We start from the raw sequence: 21,337 nt of genomic DNA on the forward strand, positions 1-21,337 counted from the left end.
TAAGTGTGAAAGGAATGAGAGAAACACAAACTCACTGTTAAGCAAATACTACATCAATAATTGTCACAGGCAAGATCCAGTGATGGAAGGTAAAATCAGTGGGTGAAAGTAAGATGAGAAACGTGGTGTCCACATGGTCTGAAAGTATCTCTCTTCTCTAAAAAAATGTATTAATCACCAAGGGGAAAACAGTAAATCTACAACAGGGAGAAACTCTCTAGATACCATCTTAACCAAGTATTGGAAGTATATTCAAGGTTAGTATCACTACTAATAAGACATACTCACAGTATATACTGTCTGATATGATGAACCTAGAAAGGCAAAACATCACATCTGTGATATTTTTGGCCCTCCCCGTCCCCATGTAAAGTCTTAATCTAATTATGAGAAGACATTGGACAAACCCAAACTGAGGGAAATTCTACAAAATACCTGCCCGGTATTCTTCAAATGATACAAGGTCATGAAAGACTAAGGGATTGAAGATTGGAGGAGACTAAGGAGATGTGACAACTAAATGCAATGTGGGAACCTGAACTGGATCCTGAAACAGAAAAAGACATTAGTAAAAGAAAAATTGGCAAATTAGGTTTGTAGTTTATTGCACTGTACCAGTGTTATTTTCCTGTTCCTGATTAATGTACTGTGGATAAGCTGTTAACATTAAGAGCAGTTGAGTGGTGGATCCCAGCAATGGGTGAGGGCTGACAAGCACGTGGAAAAATCTAGAAGGCTATAATCAAGTATTTTTGGACTATTGTTCTCTGAGTAGTGGGATTGTGTTCAATTTTTCTTTTGTTTTGCTTAATTATATTCTCTAAATTTGCTGAAATTGATATGTTAATTTTATTGCTTCAAATGTTTTTAAAATTTAAGATTTTAGAAATTTTAAGTGGAATGCATTGGGATGAAAAAAACTAAGTTAAAATAAGAAAAAAGTGAACTCTTCAAAAAAAAAAAAAAAAACAGTTGAACGAAAGGTATATGTGACCTCTGTACTATTTTTGAAACTTTTCTGTAAAATCATATTTTCTAATACAAGGACTTTGGGGGACACAGTTCAATCCACTGCAGCTTGTTCCCTGACTTCCTTCAGGTCTTTGCTCAAAGGTCTCTCTGTGTGGCATTCCTTGGCTTGTATAAAATAACTCTCCTGTTCACTTTCACAGCATTTATCACCACTAACATTGGAGATTTGACTTTTTTTTTTTTTTTTTTGGTTATCCCCTCTCTCTCAAATAAAAGTTCCCTCAACAGAAGGACTTTGTCTACCTTGTTTAGTGCTGAGTATATAATAAGTATGGTTTACTGTGCTGAAACACATTACTGTAATGTGAGTTAGCTTACAGCCAATTTTTCAGTAAGAGAATGATACCAGAATAATGAAGTTCATCTTGGGTCATACTGTGCTTTATCCCCAGCACAATATATTTTGTGCCACCAGGTACACTAATACAGCTGATTACAGTATATCCCAGAGGAATACAGAAGTATGGACATACCCATTTACCCTTCATTCTTGTCCTTGGCACAATTTGGCCAAGGGAATTTTGTGAGGTTCTTTGTAATCTTTGTACAGTTTACCTCTGCCTTCATAATTTTACAGTTTCAATCCTTCCTTACCTCTGTTTCCATTGTTACCTTCATCTTTTTTAAGGGTAGAATTTGATATTTATTCTGGTTGTTTCTTTATTAAGAATTTAACGTGTTTTTAATAGTGCTGGTATTTTTAATGCCCTGAACAAAATTGGTTATGAATGGTCTACCTCATCCCTAGTTTTTCTCATAAGCCTGGTTATTTTTAATATGTAATTTTGCAGTACACAATGGGTATTCAGGAATATACATATGACATTGTACTAGAAACACTTGTATTGTCCCTTTATTACATATCTTAGTTGTAGTTGGAAAAAGCTGTATTTAGCTTTGGTTCTGTCATCAGGAATTTTTCAATACCAGGAACTTCTCCCATCTCAGGTATTTCAGAAATTAAAATCAGTGGAGTTAAGGCATGCAGTAAAAGGAAGAATTCATGTAAATTAATTGGACTCGGTACAAATTCAAAACTTCTGCGCATGAAAGAACATTATTAAGAAAGTGAAAAGACAGCTACAGAATGGAAGAAACTGCAAGTCATATCTGATAAGGGTCAAGTATCTGAAATATATAAAGAACTCTTAAAACTCAATAGGAAGACAATCTGATTAAGAAATAGGCAAAGGACTTGAATAGACTTTTTCAAGATGTATAGATGGTCACCAAATACATGAAAACTGCTTCATATCATTAGTCATTAAAGAAATGAAAATCAAAAATCACAAAGAACCACTTCATACTGGGTAAGATGACTGTTTAAAAAAAAGGAAAATGACATGTGTGGGTAAGGATGTGGAGAAATTGCTGGTGGGAATGTAAAATGGTGCAGCTGCTGTGGAAAAACAATTTGGCAGTTCCTCAAAAAGTTAAACGTAGAATTACCATATTACACAAGCAATTCCACTCATTGTATGTGCCCCAAAAGATTGAAAACAGGTACTCAAATACATGTACACACATATTCATAGCAGCAGTATTCACAAAAGCCAAAAGGTACAAAAAACAGGCCAAATGTCCATCAGTAGATGAATGGATAGACAAATTATGCTGTATACATACAACGGAATATTATTCAGTCATGAAAAGGAATGGAGTACTAATATGAAGGGACTTAAAAAGTATGTGGAAAGATTTGTATTATCTTTTAATTCTATTTCTCCACAAACTTTTTGAAGAACTCCCATACATGCCACGTGATGTGGATAAACCTTGAAAACATGCTGAGTGAAAGAAGCCAGACACTAAAGGTCATGTGTTATGTGCCTCTATTTCTATGAAATATCCAAAATAGATAAATACGTAGAGAAGAAATGTAGATTGATGGTTTCCAGGGACTGGAGGGAGGGGAGTATGGGAAACAACTGCTTAATGGGTATGGGGTTTCCTTTTGAGGTGATGAAAACATTTTGGAACTAGATAGAAGTGGTGGATACATAACCTTGTGAATTATTTACTTAAAAATGGTCAATTTTATATGAATTTTACCTCAAAAAATAAATGGAATTATGGAACTTAATGTAGGTTAAGAGCGTACATAATATGAGTCAGACAAGCATATTGGTACTCTTTCAAAGGAGTTTTGTGAATATTTGTGTGAACTGCTTAGCACGCTTAGTAATTATCTGGTAAATATTAGCGTTACTGCTATTATTGGTGCCACTGTTGATTTTTATTTTATTCCTCATTTGTAGAAGGGAAATAATATGGGCTAGGATTGTTCTGAGGGTTTAATGAGTTAATCCATGCAAAAGGCTTAGAACAGTGGCAGACACATTGTAAAGTGTTACCTGAGCTATTATTATATAAGGGAACTTTTTCACATTCTGCATTTTCATATCTGCATACTGATAAAGAAACTAATGTTCATATTGGAAAATTACCTTTTCAAAATTTGTACGGCTAATTTGTACTGCTAGTGACAGAGTTAAGATCATAGAACCTGCTTTCTTAAATTCCAGACTAAGTGACATTCAAAGGATGTACGTCTTATTTCCTCTCCAGGTGTGGGGAAAACACTTTGGTTTTCACTTCGTAGAAACCAGAGATATTGATCATTTAGCTATAAATTGTTAAGCTTTGGCTGCCTGGGATTTATTATATAAGTTGTTTTTGTCTGCATTAATTACTATGTATTGATGTGTCATGAGAAGAAGCCAAGCTTTGGAAAACTGGTATTTATAGTGGCTAGAGGTTGCAGTTACTTCTCTTGCCACTGGATGGTGCTTCTACAACATCATTTAGGCAGATATGTTGGCTGATATTGTTTCTCTCTTGATCAGCAAAAAATTGATAAATAGGTTGACTGCAGGAAGTTGAAATACTCTTTTGAGCTGGATCCAAGAATCTGTAAAAAGTGGGAATTTCCTTTAGTGTGTTTTTACATAAGTTTTTTTATAAAACCTAAAAAAGAATCAGTTGGATCAAACCCTATGATTGTCTGTGGTAATTTAACAAATGGATAGTGTTATGGGAGAATTTGATTATTCCTACTGGCAGAATCTTAAAGCGTGGTAAGTTTTCCTTGCTTCTTTTGGCAGCTGATTTTACTCTTCATTCCCATTTTTTATTTTTGGGGGGTGAGGAGCAGCTAGCTGGTTTGGGGATCTGAACCCTTGACCTTGGTGTTATAACATGATGCTCTACCACTTGAGCTAACCAGCCAGCCCCATCCCCAAATTTTTATCATAAGCGTTCTTATTCTACCTTACCTATAAGTTCTTCCTTACTTAGGTGTGTTTGGGTATGGGTGTATATGGGTGTGGAAAGTACATGCTGGTGTAACAAAGGGATTTCCTTTAAAAAAGTTCAGAGCTGTAAAAGTTGCCTTTGAATGTAGTTACAGAAGGAAGACTAGAGGGAATGAGACTGGAGAGGTGGCTGGGGGCCATGCTAAGAAATATAATCATCTTCATTCATACACAGTGATTATCAAGTTGAGGTGTTTTAAGTAGTGGAGAGAACATACTTGTAAACATACTTTTTTCTTATTTAACCTAATTTTTATTTCTGTATAGTGTAATAGGTACATATTTTTAGAATTCAAATCTTAATTCAAGGGTGTGACAACAGCAGCTCAGCTACAACAACAAATCCTTGTCCCATGCCCACCCATGTCTTACCTTTCCCAAACATTTCTTTACCTTTTCTTCTGTTATTCACCTCCGTCTTCCTTAGTCGTATGCTTCTAACTTTTAAAAATCCTAATCTTAGAAATTCTCTCTTGTTGTTATAGAAGATGAGAATTTAATACTCATACCACCAGACATTTCTGGCACCTCTCCCTTCATCTTCTCAAATAGTAATAACAAATGTTTTGGTTAACTGCTAGACCAAGGTAGTGTACTATAATTGCATCTCCTTTCTTGGGAAACTTTCTGTTTTTAGTGTAGTTTACAATTCCTTCATTGTTAGGTTTGCCTAGATTTCAAGGCACTATCTCCACTTAATCCCAAACATGGTAATTCTGAATTCTGTTTTTCACACAAATTCTGTTAGTACCATTTCCGTCTCGCCACTCCTACCCCCATCTCCACCCCCAGGAGGCACCTCTCTTAGAACTTTCTTCTCTCTAGGCCAATTCGCTGTCTAGCTCAATTTAACCTGGCTTTTACTTAACTGATAGATTTTATTTCTTCCTCTTTCTTGGCTTGGTAAAGCAGATTTCTAGTAGCTATCTCAGAAGTGATGCATGAGAGCTAAATATTTTGAGATCTTTCATGTCTGGAAATGCTTTTAATTTGGTTTTGGCTGGATATAGGTTGAAAATACATTTTTAAATTTTATTTTCTCAATTTACAGTATAGTTGATTTTCATGCTAGGTTGAAAATATTTTTATTTATTTATTTGTGCTTTGTTTTTTTTTATTTTTATTTTTTTAAATTTTATTTTGTCAATATACATTGTGATTGATTATTGTTTCCCCATCACCAAAACCTCCCTCCCTCCCCCCGTACCCCCCTCCCCCCCAACAATGTCCTTTTTGTTTGCTTGTCGTATCAACTTCAGGTAATTGTGGTTGTTATATCTCCCTCTGGTTTTTTTTTTTTTTTTTTTGTGTGTGTGTGTGTGTGTGTGTGTGTGTGTGTGTGTGTGTGTGTGTGTGTGAATTTATATATTAATTTTTAGCTCCCATCAATAAGTGAGAACGTGGTATTTCTCTTTCTGTGCCTGACTCGTTTCACTTAATATAATTCTCTCAAGGTCCATCCATGTTGTTGCAAATGGCAGTATTTCATTCGTTTTTATAGCTGAGTAGTATTCCATTGTGTAGATGTACCACATTTTCCGTATCCACTCATCTGATGATGGACATTTTGGGCTGGTTCCAACTCTTGGCTATTGTAAAGAGTGCTGCGATGAACATTGGTGAACAGGTATACCTTCGACTTGATGATTTCCATTCCTCTGGGTATATTCCCAACAGTGGGATAGCTGGGTCGTATGGTAGATCTATCTGCAATTGTTTGAGGAACCTCCATACCATTTTCCATAGAGGCTGCACCATTTTGCAGTCCCACCAACAATGTATGAGAGTTCCTTTTTCTCTGCAACCTCGCCAGCATTTATCGTTCAGAGTCTTTTGGATTTTAGCCATCCTAACTGGGGTTAGATGGTATCTCAGTGTGGTTTTGATTTGCATTTCCCGGATGCTGAGTGATGTTGAGCATTTTTTCATATGTCTGTTGGCCATTTCTATATCTTCCTTAGAGAATTGCCTACTTAGCTCTTTTGCCCATTTTTGAATTGGGTTGCTTGTTTTTTTCTTGTAAAGTTGTTTGAGTTCCTTATATATTCTGGATATTAATCCTTTGTCAGATGTATATTTTGCAAATATTTTCTCCCACTCTGTTGGTTGTCTTTTAACTCTGTTAATTGTTTCTTTTGCTGTGCAGAAGCTTTTTAGTTTGATATAATCCCATTTGTTTATTTTTCCTTTGGTTGCCCGTGCTTTTGGGGTCGTATTCATGAAGTCTGTGTCCAGTCCTATTTCCTGAAGTGTTTCTCCTATGTTTTCTTTAAGAAGTTTTATTGTTTCAGGGTGTATATTTAAATCCTTAATCCATTTTGAGTTGATTTTAGTATATGGTGAGAGGTATAGGTCTAGTTTCATTCTCCTGCATATGGATATCCAGTTATCCCAGCACCATTTGCTGAAGAGGCAGTCCGTTCCCCAGTGAATAGGCTTGGTGCCTTTGTCAAAGATCAGATGGAAGTAAGTGTGTGGGTTGATTTCTGGATTCTCTATTCTATTCCATTGGTCAGTGTGTCTGTTTTTATGCCAGTACCATACTGTTCTGGTTATTATAGCTTTGTAGTATAGCTTAAAGTCAGGTAGTGTTATGCCTCCAGCTTTATTTTTTTTGCTCAGCATTGCTTTGGCTATGCGTGGTCTTTTATTATTCCATATATATGTCTGGATAGTTCTTTCCATTTCTGAGAAAATATCTTTGGAATTTTGATGGGGATTGCATTGAATTTGTATATCACTTTGGGTAGTATGGACATTTTCACTATGTTGATTCTTCCAATCCAAGAGCATGGGATATCTTTCCATCTTCTTGTATCATCTCTAATTTCTCTCAGCAGTGGTTTGTAGTTCTCATTATAGAGATTTTTCACCTCCTTGGTTAACTCAATTCCTAAGTATTTTATTTTTTTGGTGGCTATTGTAAATGGGCAGGCTTTCTTGATTTCTCCTTCTGCATGTTCACTATTGGAGAAAAGAAATGCTACTGATTTTTGTGTGTTGATTTTGTATCCTGCTACTGTGCTGAAATCATTTATCAATTCCAACAGTTTTTTTGTAGAGGTTTTAGGCTGTTCGATATATAGGACCATGTCATGTGCAAACAGGGACAGTTTGACTTCATCTTTTCCAATCTGGATGCCCTTTATTTCCTTCTCTTCTCTGATTGCTCTGGCTAGTACTTCCAACACTATGTTGAATAGGAGTGGTGAGAGCGGGCATCCTTGTCTAGTTCCTGTTCTTAAAGGAAAAGCTTTCAGCTTTTCTCCATTCAAGATGATATTGGCAGTGGGTTTGGCATATATGGCTTTAATTATGTTGAGATACTTTCCCTCTATACCTAACTTATAGAGGGTCTTTGTCATGAATGAGTGCTGAACTTTATCAAATGCTTTTTCAGCATCTATAGAGATGATCATATGGTCCTTGTGTTTGAGTTTATTAATATGGTGTATCACATTTATTGATTTGCGTATGTTGAACCAACCTTGCATCCCTGGGATGAATCCCACTTGATTGTGGTGAATAATTTTACGTATGTGTTGCTGTATTCTGTTTGCTAGTATTTTAGTGAGGATTTTTGCATCTATATTCATCAAGGATATCAGCCTGTAGTTTTCTTTTTTGGTTATATCTTTACCTGGTTTTGGTATCAGGATGATGTTTGCTTCATGGAATGAGTTTGGGAGATTTGCGTCCGTTTCAATCTTTTGGAATAGTTTGTAAAGAATCGGTGTCAATTCCTCTTTGAATGTTTGGTAAAATTCTGCTGTGAATCCATCTGGTCCTGGGCTTTTCTTTGTTGGGAGCCTTCTGATAACAGCTTCAATCTCCTTTATTGTTATTGGTCTGTTCAAATTTTCTACATCTTCATGGTTCAGTTTTGGGAGCTTGTGTGTGTCCAGAAATTTATCCATTTCCTCCAGATTTTCAAATTTGTTGGCGTATAGTTTTTTATAGTAGTCTCGAATGATTCCTTGTATTTCAGATGAATCAGTTGTAATATCGCCTTTTTCATTTCTAATTTTTGTTATTTGAGTCTTCTCTCTTCTTTTTTTTGTTAGCCATGCTAATGGTTTGTCAATTTTATTTATCTTTTCAAAAAACCAACTTTTTGATTCGTTGATCTTTTGAATTGTTTTTTGGTTTTCAATTTCATTCAGTTCTGCTCTGATCTTAATGATTTCTTTCCGTCTGCTAACTTTAGGTTTGGATTGTTCTTGTTTTTCTAGTTCTTTAAGGTGAAGTGTTAGGTTGTTCACTTGCCATCTTTCCATTCTTCTGAAGTGAGCGTTTAATGCAATAAATTTCCCCCTTAATACTGCTTTTGCAGTATCCCACAGGTTTTGGTATGATGTATCATTGTTTTCATTAGTTTCAATAAATTTTTTGATTTCCTGCTTGATTTCTTCTTGGACCCATATGTCATTAAGTAGAATGCTGTTTAATTTCCATGTGTTTGTATATTTTCCAGAGTTTCGTTTGTTATTAATTTCTAGTTTTAATCCATTGTGGTCTGAGAAGATACATGGGATAATTCCAATTTTTTTGAATTTATTGAGACTTGATTTGTGACCTAATATGTGATCTATCCTGGAGAATGATCCATGTGCTGCTGAGAAGAATGAATATTCTGAGGTTGTTGGGTGGAATGTTCTGTAGATATCTGCCAATTCCAATTGGTCTAGAGTCTTGTTTAGATCTTGTGTTTCTCTACTGATTCTTTGCCTAGATGATCTGTCTAATATTGACAGTGGGGTGTTCAGGTCCCCTGCTATTATGGTATTAGTGTCTATTTCCTTCTTTAGGTCTAATAGAGTTTGTTTTATAAATCTGGCTGCTCCAACATTGGGTGCATACATATTTATGATTGTTATGTCTTCTTGATGGATCAGTCCTTTTATCATTAAGTAGTGTCCCTCATTGTCTCTTTTTATGGTTTTTAGTTTAAAGTCTAATTTGTCAGCTATAAGAATAGCTACTCCAGCTCGTTTTTCTTTTCTGTTTGCATGGTAAATCTTTTTCCATCCTTTCACTCTTAGTCTGTGTGAATCTTTATGGGTGAGGTGGGTCTCTTGTAGGCAGCATATAGTTGGGTCCTCCTTTTTGATCCAGTCAGCCAGTCGGTGTCTTTTGATTGGGGAATTTAAGCCTTTTACATTAAGAGTTGTTATTGAAAGGTGTTGATTTATTCCTAGCATTTTATTGGTTGTTTGGTTGTCTTAGGTGTCTTTTGTTCCTTGTTTTCTGATTTACTGTTTGGTTTCTGTGTTTGTTGGTTCCTTAGGTTGTAGATAGCGTTTTTGTTTGCTTGTTTTCTCTTCGTGAATGCCATTTTTATTATACTAGTGAGTATTGATTTTTCTTGGGTTTTTATGGCAGTGGTAGTTATTTTTCAGGAACCAAACCCAGTACTCCCTTGAGGATTTCTTGTAAGGGCGGTTGTGTGGTAGTGAACTCCCACAGTTTTTGTTTGTCTGAGAAATATACTATTTGCCCTTCATTTCGGAAGGATAGCCTTGCAGGGTAGAGTATTCTTGGCTGGCAATCTTTGTCTTTTAGTATTTTGAAAATATCATCCCATTCCTTTCTAGCTTTTAGGGTTTGTGATGAAAAGTCTGATGTTAGCCTGATTGCGGCTCCCTTATAGGTGATTTGATGCTTCTCTGTTGCAGCTTTTAAGATTCTCTCTTTGTCTCTGAGTTTTGCCAATTTGACTATAACATGTCTTGGAGAAAGCCTTTTTGGGTTGAATACATTTGGAGATCGTTGAGCTTCCTGGATCTGAAGATCTGTGATTTTTCCTATACCTGGGAAGTTTTCTGCCACTATTTTGTTGAATATGTTTTCAATGGAATCTCCATCTTCCTCCCCTTCTGGAATACCTATGACTCGGATATTTGAGTGTTTAAGGTTGTCTGATATCTTCTCAGATTTTCTTCAATGTCTTTGATTCTTTTTTCTTTCTTTTTGTCTGCTTGTGTTATTTCAAACAGCCCATCTTCAAGTTCAGAGGTTCTCTCTTCAACTTCGACAAGCCTGCTGGTTAAACTCTCCGTTGTGTTTTTTATTTCGCTGAATAACTTCTTCAGTTCAGCAAGTTCTGCTACATTTTTTTTCAGGACATTGATTTCCTTGTACATTTCCTCTTTCAGATCCTGTATACTTTTCCTCATTTCCTCATGATGTCTAGCTGTGTTTTCTTGTATCTCATTCAGTTTCCTTAGAATTATCACTCAAAATTCCTTGTCAGTCATATCAAGGGCTTCTTGTTCTATAGGATCTAGAGTTTGAGATTTATTAACTTTTGGTGGTGTACTTTCTTGATTTTTTGTATTTCTGGTATCTTTTTTTTTTTGATGTTTATTCATTGTGGCAGGGGGTTTCACAGTCCGCCGGTTTGAGACTATTGACTGACTAAGATATTGCTGTGGTTGCCAATTTGGTATGGCTACCTCCGTGACTGCACAGTTGGCCTCTAGTGCCTTGTGTGTATGGTTGCCTCGGGTCTTGGGCCTCTCTGGGGAGCCACCTTTCTGGTCAGCTTGGACTCTGCTGGGCTGCTGGATCACGTACCACAGGGTGTGTGATCTCTGTTGAGCTTTCACTTCCCGTGCAGGACTTCTCCCTGTTCCGTGTGCTTTGGCCCAGGCTGTTGGATCGTGTAGTGGTGACCCCACAGGGTGTGTGATTTCTGTCGAGTCTTCGCCTCCCTGGCCGCACGTCTCCCCACTCTGTGTGCACTGGGCTGGGCTGGGACGTGTCTTCTGCAACCCTCGTCTATCAGCTGGGCCTTCAAGACCCTGCTCGGCACTGCCTCGCCCAGGAAGTCTACCAGGTTTCTGCTAGGCACAGATGACCGGTCGCTCTGGGTGCCTTTGTAGCACTGTGTAGATCTTTCTCGGGACTTATCACCTTCCTCCTGTTATCGCGGTTATTTGTGTACTTGTCTTATCTCCCACACCAGAGCGTGAGCTCCTCGGGGGAGGAGCCCGCAGCACACTGTTCACCTTTGTATCCCCCCAGCACCGACCGAGTCCGGTGCCCACCTGCAGTCAGCTCTCCAGCAGGTTCAAGCAGACTTGGGAACTCTCCTACCACACTATTCCTAACCCGAAATCGGTTAGGCGTTTTTCCGAACTGGTGGCCGCAGAGATGGTATCTGCCTCCCAGTAACAGGAAGTTTACCGGGGGCCGGAGTCCAGAGTGTGGTGGAGTGACAGTCCGCCCCTCTCCTACTTCCGTGCCCTCCCAACGCTGGCCGGGGACGCCCCACGCCACCAGCCCCGCCAGAGAACCACGGAGGGAGTGGGAGGGGAGGCCGGCCCACAGGCCTCGGGAAGCCCCGCGCCGGGGCAAGTAAGTGGGAAGGCTCAGTGAGGAGCCGAGCCGGGCGAGGAGGAGAGGCTTGGCTGAGCCCCGCCAGAGCTGTCACACCTGAGAAAATGGAGGCAGCCCCAGGGCGGTGAGTGGCCCGGTGATGCAGGCGGAAGCCAGGTGGGCGTCAGCCCCCTGAGCAGGGCCGGGTCGGGGGTCACTCACAGGGCTGTGCCAGGTCATATGCTCACTCTCTGCCTCTGGTTTGTTGCCTTCCCCGTTCTCGGTTCCTGCTGCCTCGGGCTGCTCGCTCGGTCCCGCGGGGCTGCTCGCTCGGTCCCGCGGCGCGGCTCGGGCGCTCCCAGGAATCTTCTTTTATGCCGGCCTGAAACCTCGAATCATGAATAGGGCAGCTGGCCGCCTTCAGCGGAGCCCCGGCCTCCGGGATCCTGTCTGCATCCACAGCAGCCCTGGCGCCATGTTCCCTGTTTAGAGATGCGCTTTTGCAGCTAAGAAACAGTTCTTTTCCTGCTCCACACTTCAAAGCTGTTGCCTGTAAATGAGGCAGCCTCTCCTGCCGAGGGCAAAGTGGTGGTCAGCCCCCACGACCGGCCACCAGCAGCGGTCCTCCCTTAAGAGATGGCGAGAGGAAGGTCCAAAAGTTTCCCGGCTGCCTAAGGCCCAGTGGCCGCCTTTTCCACCTCAGCTACTCCGCACCAACCACCGCAGCCACCGCCATCTTGAGAGCGCCGAATCCTAACCACTAGACCACCAGGGAACTTCGCCATCTTGAAAAACCTCCTTATGTCTACTGAAAATATTTTTAAAGACCTTGTCTTTTTGTCTTATGGATTCTGGTGTTGCTATTGAGAAGTGGAGAATTGGTCATTCTTGATCATTTATTGTAGTCTATTTTTCTGCAAGCTTTTATAATCTATTCCTGATGTTCTGAAATTTCACTATTATGTGCCATAGTATAGGTTTTATTTTATTTTATTCTATTCATTATGCCAGATATTTGGTGGGTCTTTCAGTCTAAAAATAAGTTCTTTTGGTTCTGTTAAGTTTTCTCAAATAATTTCTCTTAATTATTTTCTGTATGTCACTTTCTCTGTTCTTTCTCAAACTTCTGTTAGTTATATGTCATATCTCCTCATTTGACCTTCTAATTTGTTATGTTTCACATATGTTCCATTGCTTGTCATTTAGTCATCTTCCGGGAGATCTCAATTGTCTCTTATAACCTTTCTGTTGAATATATTACTTAAGCTTTTTTTTTTTTTTTTTTTATCTCCAGGAGTTCTCTGGTTTAGGTCATTCCTTTTCCTTCCTTCCTTTACTTTTTTTTTTTCTTTAAAATATTATCTTGTTCTGAGAAGGTGAGGAATGATTTACTTTTTCTCTGCACTGGTCCTGTTTCCTTCTTTTTTTTCCCCCCTTAACTATTTTGGGGTATCACTGGAGTCTGGCCTGAGGCCCTAAAAAGCTGATTGGAAGCAAAGCAGGTAAGACTAGTCTTGTCAAGTGGTGAGCTTCACCTTAAGAGTGAAATTGGTTGTTTTCCTCAGATACCCTTTTACTTTCTCCAGAAAACATCATTTATCTGTTTATTCAACAATAAAAATTTTTTTTGAATGCCAGATATATGGCAAGCATTGTTTCTAGGTGCTGGGAGTTTAACTGAATTAAAACCTACCCTGAGGGTTTTACATTTTGGCAAAGGGAAGCAGATCCTAACAGAAATAAGGAAACATTAAAGACAAAAAGGAAGGAAGCGGGGGATAGGTAGTGTTAACAGACAGTGAGTGAGTGGGGAGCCTGGAGAAATATTTCAACAGGATAGGGTAGCTTGGGAAAAGAGGCATGATGCAGGAGAAGAGTATTCCAGGTTGGGCAAACAATATATGCAAAGGCCCTGGGGTGGAAATCTGCATGACCTGTGTGTGGAACAACAAAAAGGAAGCCAGTACAGTTAGCTAGGTCAGAGGTAAGATGATGGAGAAAATGGTGAGGACAGGGTAGAAAGGGGGATGTGGGCAGAATGTGTAGAACCTTGTGGGCCATTTTAAGTAATTTTGCTTTTAGTCTTTGTGAGAAATGGTATTTGGAGATATCTAATAAGCAGTAGGGTATCTGGAGTTTGGATTTATGGGAGAGATCTGGGCTATGATATAAATTTAAGTCATCAGTGTGTGTATGGAATTTAAAGCCATGAAACTAGCGAAAATCACCACTAGGGAAACTAGGGAATGAGTGAACATAGAAAAGAGAACTTCATTTCAGTTTTTAGTGGTGAGAGAGATGAGGAGAAACCAGCAATGAAGACTGAAGAATGGCCAGAAAAGTAGGAAAACCAGGAGAATTTTCATGCAGAAAAGAATGCAGAATGATTTCAACCGCTAATTGGGTTGACACAGATGAGGACTTAGGAAGGACCACTGGATTTAGGAACGTGGAGATCATTAATGATAACAAGAGCAGTTTTGGTAGAGGGGTGTTTGTATGTTGGTGAGGAGAAGAGTGTTAACAACAACAAAGCCAGATTGGAAAGGATCATGAGATGGAAGGAGAAACATGTATAGTTAACTTTCAAGGAATTTTGCTGTAAAGAGAAGAGATGGGGAGGAGACCGCTGGCGAAGAATCTTTAATCTCCAAAACAAGTTCAAGAGGTTTAGTAGTACAATCTAATAGTTATGGTTATTGACTAGATAAGGTCATGAGGGAAACTCAAGGAGTCTAGGATGAGGTTTCTATCTCAACCAGTAAGTAGGCAGCTTAAAACAGCCTAAATTAATTCTTAGATGTTTTCCAGTGATACCTAGTTTCCATTGCAAGGGGTTTAGAACTTTCAGACTGTGTCCTAAATTCATCTCTCTTCAGGCAAGTTTCCTGAAATAGTATCGGTTGTCTGACTTGTCATTAAGATTAATTAATGGGGCCGGCCCCGTGGCGCACTCGGGAGAGTGCAGCGCTTGGGAGCGCAGCCGTGCTTCCGCCGCGGGTTCAGATCCTGTATAGTGAATGGCGGGTGTGCTCACTGGCTGAGCGCGTTGCGGGCGACACCATGCCAAGGGTTGCGATCCCCTTACCGGTCACAAAAAGACAAAAAAATAAAAAATAAAATAAAATAAATAAATTGTATGCTTAACTGGAATTGTTAGTCTTGCTCAGAGTTAGTCTTTATGATCAGATAATTTTAGGATGATTTTCCGAGAAATTATTAGAGAAACAAAAATATGGCCTGTAGACATAGGATAAGGTTATTAATAGCTGGTTAAGTGGCCCTTTTTTCTCTCGACTGAGTATGGGAAACATAATGGGGGCAAGCTGAAAGATTCTGGCTGTTTAAGAAGCAGACAGACTCAAATTAAGAAGGGAGCAATAGGATAAATCTAAAAGTTTGAAGGGGTAAGCATACTGGGGGCCAGGAAGAGATAGCTAACATGTTCTGTTAAGGGTTGGTTTTAGACCATTTCTTGGTGAGAGGTTAGTTATTAAAAATGAAATACAGAGTAGGGACCATGTCAGTTTGGGGAAGGTATGAGTAGGAAAACCATTGAATAATTCTGTTTCTTCCTTTTGTATGGTAAGCATTTTTCCCACCCCAGAATCCCTTCCCATCAATTTATAGGCAGGGACTTTATTTTTATCATTTTCCTTTCCCTTTTCTTCCTTGGCTTCCCAAAATATTTGGATCAAAATTAATTCCTCCCCTGGAAAAAAGTTGTGAATTCTTTAAATATTTAAAGTTTTAATGAGTGATATATATTACCACCCATCTGCCTGGAATGGGAAAACAACATTAGCAGTACAGAGCAAACCGATATTCATTAGAATCATGTAACAGGTTCTAATTATTTTAAATTTTTATCTGTTATTCTTTAAGATTGTAGCACATGTTTTCTTCTGAAGCTTGATTTACTTTTAGATCTGTTTATATGCTTTAGATTGTTTTCTTCATTTAATGTTCACTGTCAGCTGAGGCTTGCTTCTCGTGTTTGTTTCGCAGGAGTGAAACTGAGTCTTGAAAGAAAATGTAAATTTACCAAGAAAAGAAAATTGGGATGAGGAAAGGTTTTAGGAAGTAACATATGTTAAGTGAAAGACATGAGAAAACATGATGAGCATATGTCACGTGGGCTGAAGACTTCACCGAAGGACATTTTTACAATTTTATCCTGAAAGCAATTGAGAAAGCAAATGGAAAAATCAATGGAAAAAGCTTTGGAAAAATCATTATGGCTATAATCTCAATGAAAGGAAAGCTTTTAAGTCAAGCTTTATGAAAAATTTACTACCTTGTTTTTGTTTTTCTCACTTTTCCTTTTATTGGTAAAAATGTCATCCCAGACTTAGTTGTTGATTGTGTTTTTTTCCTCAGTAATTTTAATCATGTGAAGTAATTAATTTGTAGTCAAAAATTTGGAGGTTCAATTTGGCTTTGTTGACATTTACTCAAAGTGGATAATTTTCATATGTGTTATTTAATGTTTATTAGTTTTGGATTATTAGCTAGTATTCAATAGAGTTTTATTTGTGGGAATCCTGTAAGATCCGCTGAAAGGATTTCTACTTTCAAACAGTTACTATATTTGCTGTTAATAGCCCAGGGCCATTTTTAATGTAAATTTGGATCATCAAACCTTGTGCTGCAAGGCCTGGAATTAGAAGCTTCCTCATGATCTCCCTTTGCTGGTGAGCAGATTTATTTTCTAGGTGGCTCTCAATAAAATTGTAGTCCTTTCTAGGTTTCAGGCGAAGGTCTGAGTTCCAATATTCTGCCATGTAAAGGCTCGGAACCTTCCTGCTTGGCTGTTAAAAATGCAAGCTCCTTGGTTATGTTCCCCCCCAACCTTGCCACTTCCAAAGTGCAACTAAAGCTTGTTTATCTGCTCTGGTTTTCAGTTTCCTCTTTGTTTCTGGCCCATAGGAATTTATCTTAGTTTTTTTTTTTTCTTTTGTGGCTGGCCAGTTTGAGGATCTGAACCTGTGACCTTGGTGTTATAAGGCTGTGCTTTAACCAACTGAGCAAACTGGCCAGCCAAGAATTTCTCTTAGTTTTTTGAAAGTGTGTTTCATCTGTGCAACATTTCCAGATGTTTTGTAGTGAGATAAGTTTCAGTTTATTGGGACTGTTCTATTGCCGTGGTTGGATGACTTAATCAGTTTGCAGATTTGCTTAATATTATTTTCTAAATAGTGATATTAGTCCTTCCTCTTCCCACTTTGCTCTTTTGCTGTTGATTCAACTTATTGCCCTCAAGTCAAATGGGCTATTTTGCTATGATCCATCATAAGATGATACTGTCATATAGTTTCAAAATTCTCATGTGGAAAATGTAAAGATGTATTCCAGAACTTACAGTATATTTGATGGTGTTTGGAGTCCCTGCCGTATTGTCTTGAATCTCCTAGAAATATTTAATTTGTCATGCCTTTATCTGGATTGATTTTTTGTTTTGAAGTTACCTTTTTCCTTTCTCTAGTAACTTTTTTTGTCCACTCTGCCAAATAAATTCTATAGGGGGTTACTTTTTAAAACTCAGTAGTTCTCATCTTTTTCACATACTTTAAGAATTACTGACTTAATCTGTTCTTTTGGTATTCTTCCACTTCTGAAATAATGATTGAATTTTGTTATAGTTTTATTTCCTAATGTAAACTTTTAATGCTATAAATTTCTCCCTTAAACACTGCTTTAGCTGTACTCCACAAATGTTGATCTGTTATGTTTTTGTTTTCATTTCAAGTTTTTCTAATTTTATTGTAATTTTTCCTTTGACCCACAGTTTTCCAAATATTCAGGAGTTTTTCAGATGTCTTTCTGTTATTGATTTCTAGTTTAATTTGTTGTCAGAAAACATATTTTGTGTGATTTCAATGCTTTTAAATATTTTGAAATTTCCTTTATGGCCCTCATGTTTTCTCTTGATACATGTTCAGTATGCACACAAAGGGTGTGTGTTCTGCTTTTGGATGGTGATTTATGTAAATGTCAATTAGGTCAAAGTGGTTGATATAATGTTTTTCAAGTCTTCTTTATCATTATTGATTTTCTGTCTACTTTTTAAAAAAATCAGTTATTGAGAAAGCAGTATTGAAATCTCCAACTGTAATTGTAGGTTTGTTTATTTCTCCTTGCAGTTCTATTAGTTTTGCTTTCATGTATTTTGCAGCTCTGTGTTATTAGGTGTATAAACTTTTTTTTTTTGGTGGCTGGCTGGTATGGGGATTTGAACCCTTGACCTTGGTATTACGAGGCTGTGCTCTAACCACCTGAGCTAACCAGACAACCCAAACACTTGTATTTTTATGCTTTCCTAAAGAATTGCTTTATCATTATGAAATGACCCTCTTTATTTCTGATAGTTTTCTTTTGCTGTGTAAACTAGTAAAGGCTGGTTTTTTTTTTCTTACTAGGAAATGTCTTTTTATTCGTAGGCATTAAAATATTCGATATTTTAAAATTTACTTATTTCCTCCTTTGTGAAAACTCACTCTTTCTATGGCTATTTCTCCTACCATCCTGGATCTTACATTACCCAGGTTTAAAATTGGACACTTTTGCTGAGAATTGCATACTTAGTGAATCTCCAGAACCAAACAAAAACAAATTTTAAAAGTGTAAGCATTTTTACTCCTATAAATTTTGGTATAGTCAAGCACAAAGCCACAGTTAAATTTTGCTTTTTTTTCTATGTTGTAGGAATAGACTTTAAGATCAAAACAGTTGAATTACAAGGAAAGAAGATCAAGCTACAGATATGGTAAGTGATATTAATTTACTCCCTTCATATAGCAGGATGCCAGGTTCCTTAAGATTTGGCAGTGAAATTCTTTCTTGTCACCTGTTTAGATTCTGTGAAACTTTTCCTTTCTAAAGCAGGCAATCAGGTGACCTTTCAGTGAAGTAAAAATTGCCATGGACTTTGGAGTCCATGAGATCTTGGCTGAGTGTTAAATCTTTTCCACTTACTGTATGAACTCAAGCAAGTTACATACTCACTGTTAGGCTCTTATATCTTCACATGTAAAATGGTCATAATACCAGCTATCTCAGAGGATTATTATAAGGATTATATGGAACAATCTGTGTAAAGTCTTTAGCACAATGCTTTGCTGACAAACATCCAATATAAAAAGTTAATATTATAATCCTTTTGTTGCTTTGAAAGTCTTTTTAATGTTCTTAACTTTTATAAGCATTATTATTTTCATTAGTTTGCATGGGGTTTTGCCCATAGAAGTATGATAAGATTCTTTGAATTTGTATTCAAGTGTGAATCATAGACTTTAAAATTATAATGGTAATATTTTTCAGAATATTAAGTATTTTATGTGTATTATATGTATTAACCCATTAAATACTTACAAGAACCCTGTAGGATATGTTATTATTATTTTTTTTAAATCAGCTTTATTGAGTATAACTGACATACAGTAAACTGTACATATTTAAAGTTTACAATTTGGTAAGTTGATATATGTTAAACTCATGAAACCATCATTACAGGCAAGATAATGAACATATCGATCACCTCAACAGTTTCCTCAAGCCTCCTTGTAATCCTTTGTAATGCCTTCTTCCCCGCTACCCCTGTCCCCACCCACTCTTTTGCTTTCTGTCATTATAGACTAGTTTCCATTTTCTAGTAATATATATAAATGGAATCGTATAGTGTGTTATTTTTCTTTGTCTTTTTTTGGGTGTGGGGGGGGTCTGGCTTCTTTCCTCAACATAATTATTTTGAAAATTATCTATAAGCTTATTGCTGAATGCTATTCCATTGTTAAGATATACAACAATTTATTTACCATAAAGCTGCTACAATCTTTGTGTAGGCATATGCTTTTTTTTTTTTTTTTTGGATTATTTTTGTTTTACAGATAATGAAATAGTGGAACTTCGAAATAATTTAACCAGGGTTTAGCATGTAAGTGGCAGAGCCAGGATGCACACATGCTCAGGATGTAGGTTCCAGAGTGGTATTTTTAATGGCTGTACTGCCTACTATAAATAGTACAGTTTGCTTTTGCTGCTTTTTCCAGTTCCTATCATTTTTCTTTCTTCATTACCTGTCAACAATTATGTTAAATCTGAATTTGTGTTATCTCGGTTTTTACTGTAAATAGGAGCTATCATAAAATGGTTATGAGGGTGAGTGATACATGTAAAGCACTGAGAACAGTGTCTGATACATAATTAACTTTCAATAAATATAGCTATTATTGTTTGGGATCTTCCATTATGAGGTTAGAACCCTAAGAATAATAATATTTTAGGGTATGAGCAGAGGAGGAAGGTGGCAAAGGAGATTGTAAAGCCATACTTGGATAGTTAGAAAGAGAATTGGGAGAGAACAATAGCCCAGAATACAGTAGAAGACAGTTTCAAAAATCTAGATATTCCCTTTTAAAGGAATCTAATAATTAGAAGTAGGATGTGTTTAACCAGAATATCTTTATTACCTGACCGTGTTATTAGAAATATAGTCTTTATCGATAACATCCTTAAAATTTAATACAAATTTAAATAAAATTTAGATATTTTAAAGTGTTTCCTAAAACTAGTATTTCTCTTTGAAGCAAAATCCACTTGATGATCATCGATTTTTACTTATTTTAGTGGGGAAATAACTCAGCAAATGAACCAGGGTTCACATTCTGTTTCATTAAAATCAAAGCTGATCTCAGGGGAAGGATGTCACTTCAGAAAGTTCATGGAAAAATAGAATTAAAAGATAATATTTTTCCATGAACTTTTTGAAGTACTCTTGTATTTATTTATTCTGAATTTCAATCAGTCTCCTCACCACCCTCCATTTTTTTTTTTTTTTTAAATAAAAAAAAAGCTCTGTGCTTTATGCCTGACCTTGGCTCTACGGTCTATGTTCCAAGCTCCTCCTAAGCTGTGCTAGGCTGATTGGCTCTCTTTTTAACTATATCCCCCTTCAGTGTACACTTCAGGCCAATAATTTGCAAACTTTTTTTTGACATTGAGGATACATTTAACATTATGGCTTGGTCTGCATATTTAAGTTTACAAAACAGTTTTTTTTCTGCTATATTTTGGTTTTATATAATATATAAAAAATTTGCCCTGCTAAATTTGTCTTGTTCTTTTGTCTACTCATTCCTGTCCACAACTTTCTCTTTTTCTGTTCCTTGACCTTGTGGATTTATACATTTTGCCCCTCTTATCATTTTAGTCTTTATGTAGCTTTTAGAAGTAAACAGTAACAAACAACTAGCACTTGTTTTTAAAAAGAGCCTCCCTTAAAGGGTGCTCTTTTGGAACAATAAGTCCTCTAGTGTGGCCTTCAAGATTAATCTATAAAAGATTTCTACTGTACCTATGAAATTCAAGTATAGCACAGAAATGGTAACATTTCTAATACAGAGTTGTTTAAAATTTAGACATATTTCTTAATAGAACCTTGCTGAGATAAAACACTTCTACAGCTAATGTTCAGGGAGAAAGAGCACGTAGCTCAAGGTTCAGAGATAAGAGATATCCATAGTCATTCAGGAAGACTTTTAGCATGAAAAGCCCATTACTAATAACTTGCGATACACTGAAATTCAAAACTTGTCCTCAACTTTAATGCTTTGCTTCCAGTTGTGACTAAAAAGTACAGTGATTTTTATCTCTCTAGTTCAAATAAATATATT

At 37.2% G+C, this 21,337-nt stretch overlaps 1 protein-coding gene across 1 annotated transcript in view; it reads left to right on the top strand.

Moving 5' to 3' along the window:
• The window catches only part of RAB10 (RAB10, member RAS oncogene family), an 88,700-nt gene that overhangs the window by 34,779 nt on the left and 32,584 nt on the right, over positions 1 to 21,337 (top strand). Inside the window, exon 2 of the mRNA XM_063078505.1 lies at positions 18,372 to 18,432. Coding sequence (XP_062934575.1) covers positions 18,372 to 18,432 — 61 coding nt within the window. The remainder of the gene's footprint in view (positions 1 to 18,371; positions 18,433 to 21,337) is intronic.

Source organism: Cynocephalus volans, chromosome 14 (assembly GCF_027409185.1).
Source record: "Cynocephalus volans isolate mCynVol1 chromosome 14, mCynVol1.pri, whole genome shotgun sequence".
Classification (NCBI taxonomy): domain Eukaryota; kingdom Metazoa; phylum Chordata; class Mammalia; order Dermoptera; family Cynocephalidae; genus Cynocephalus; species Cynocephalus volans.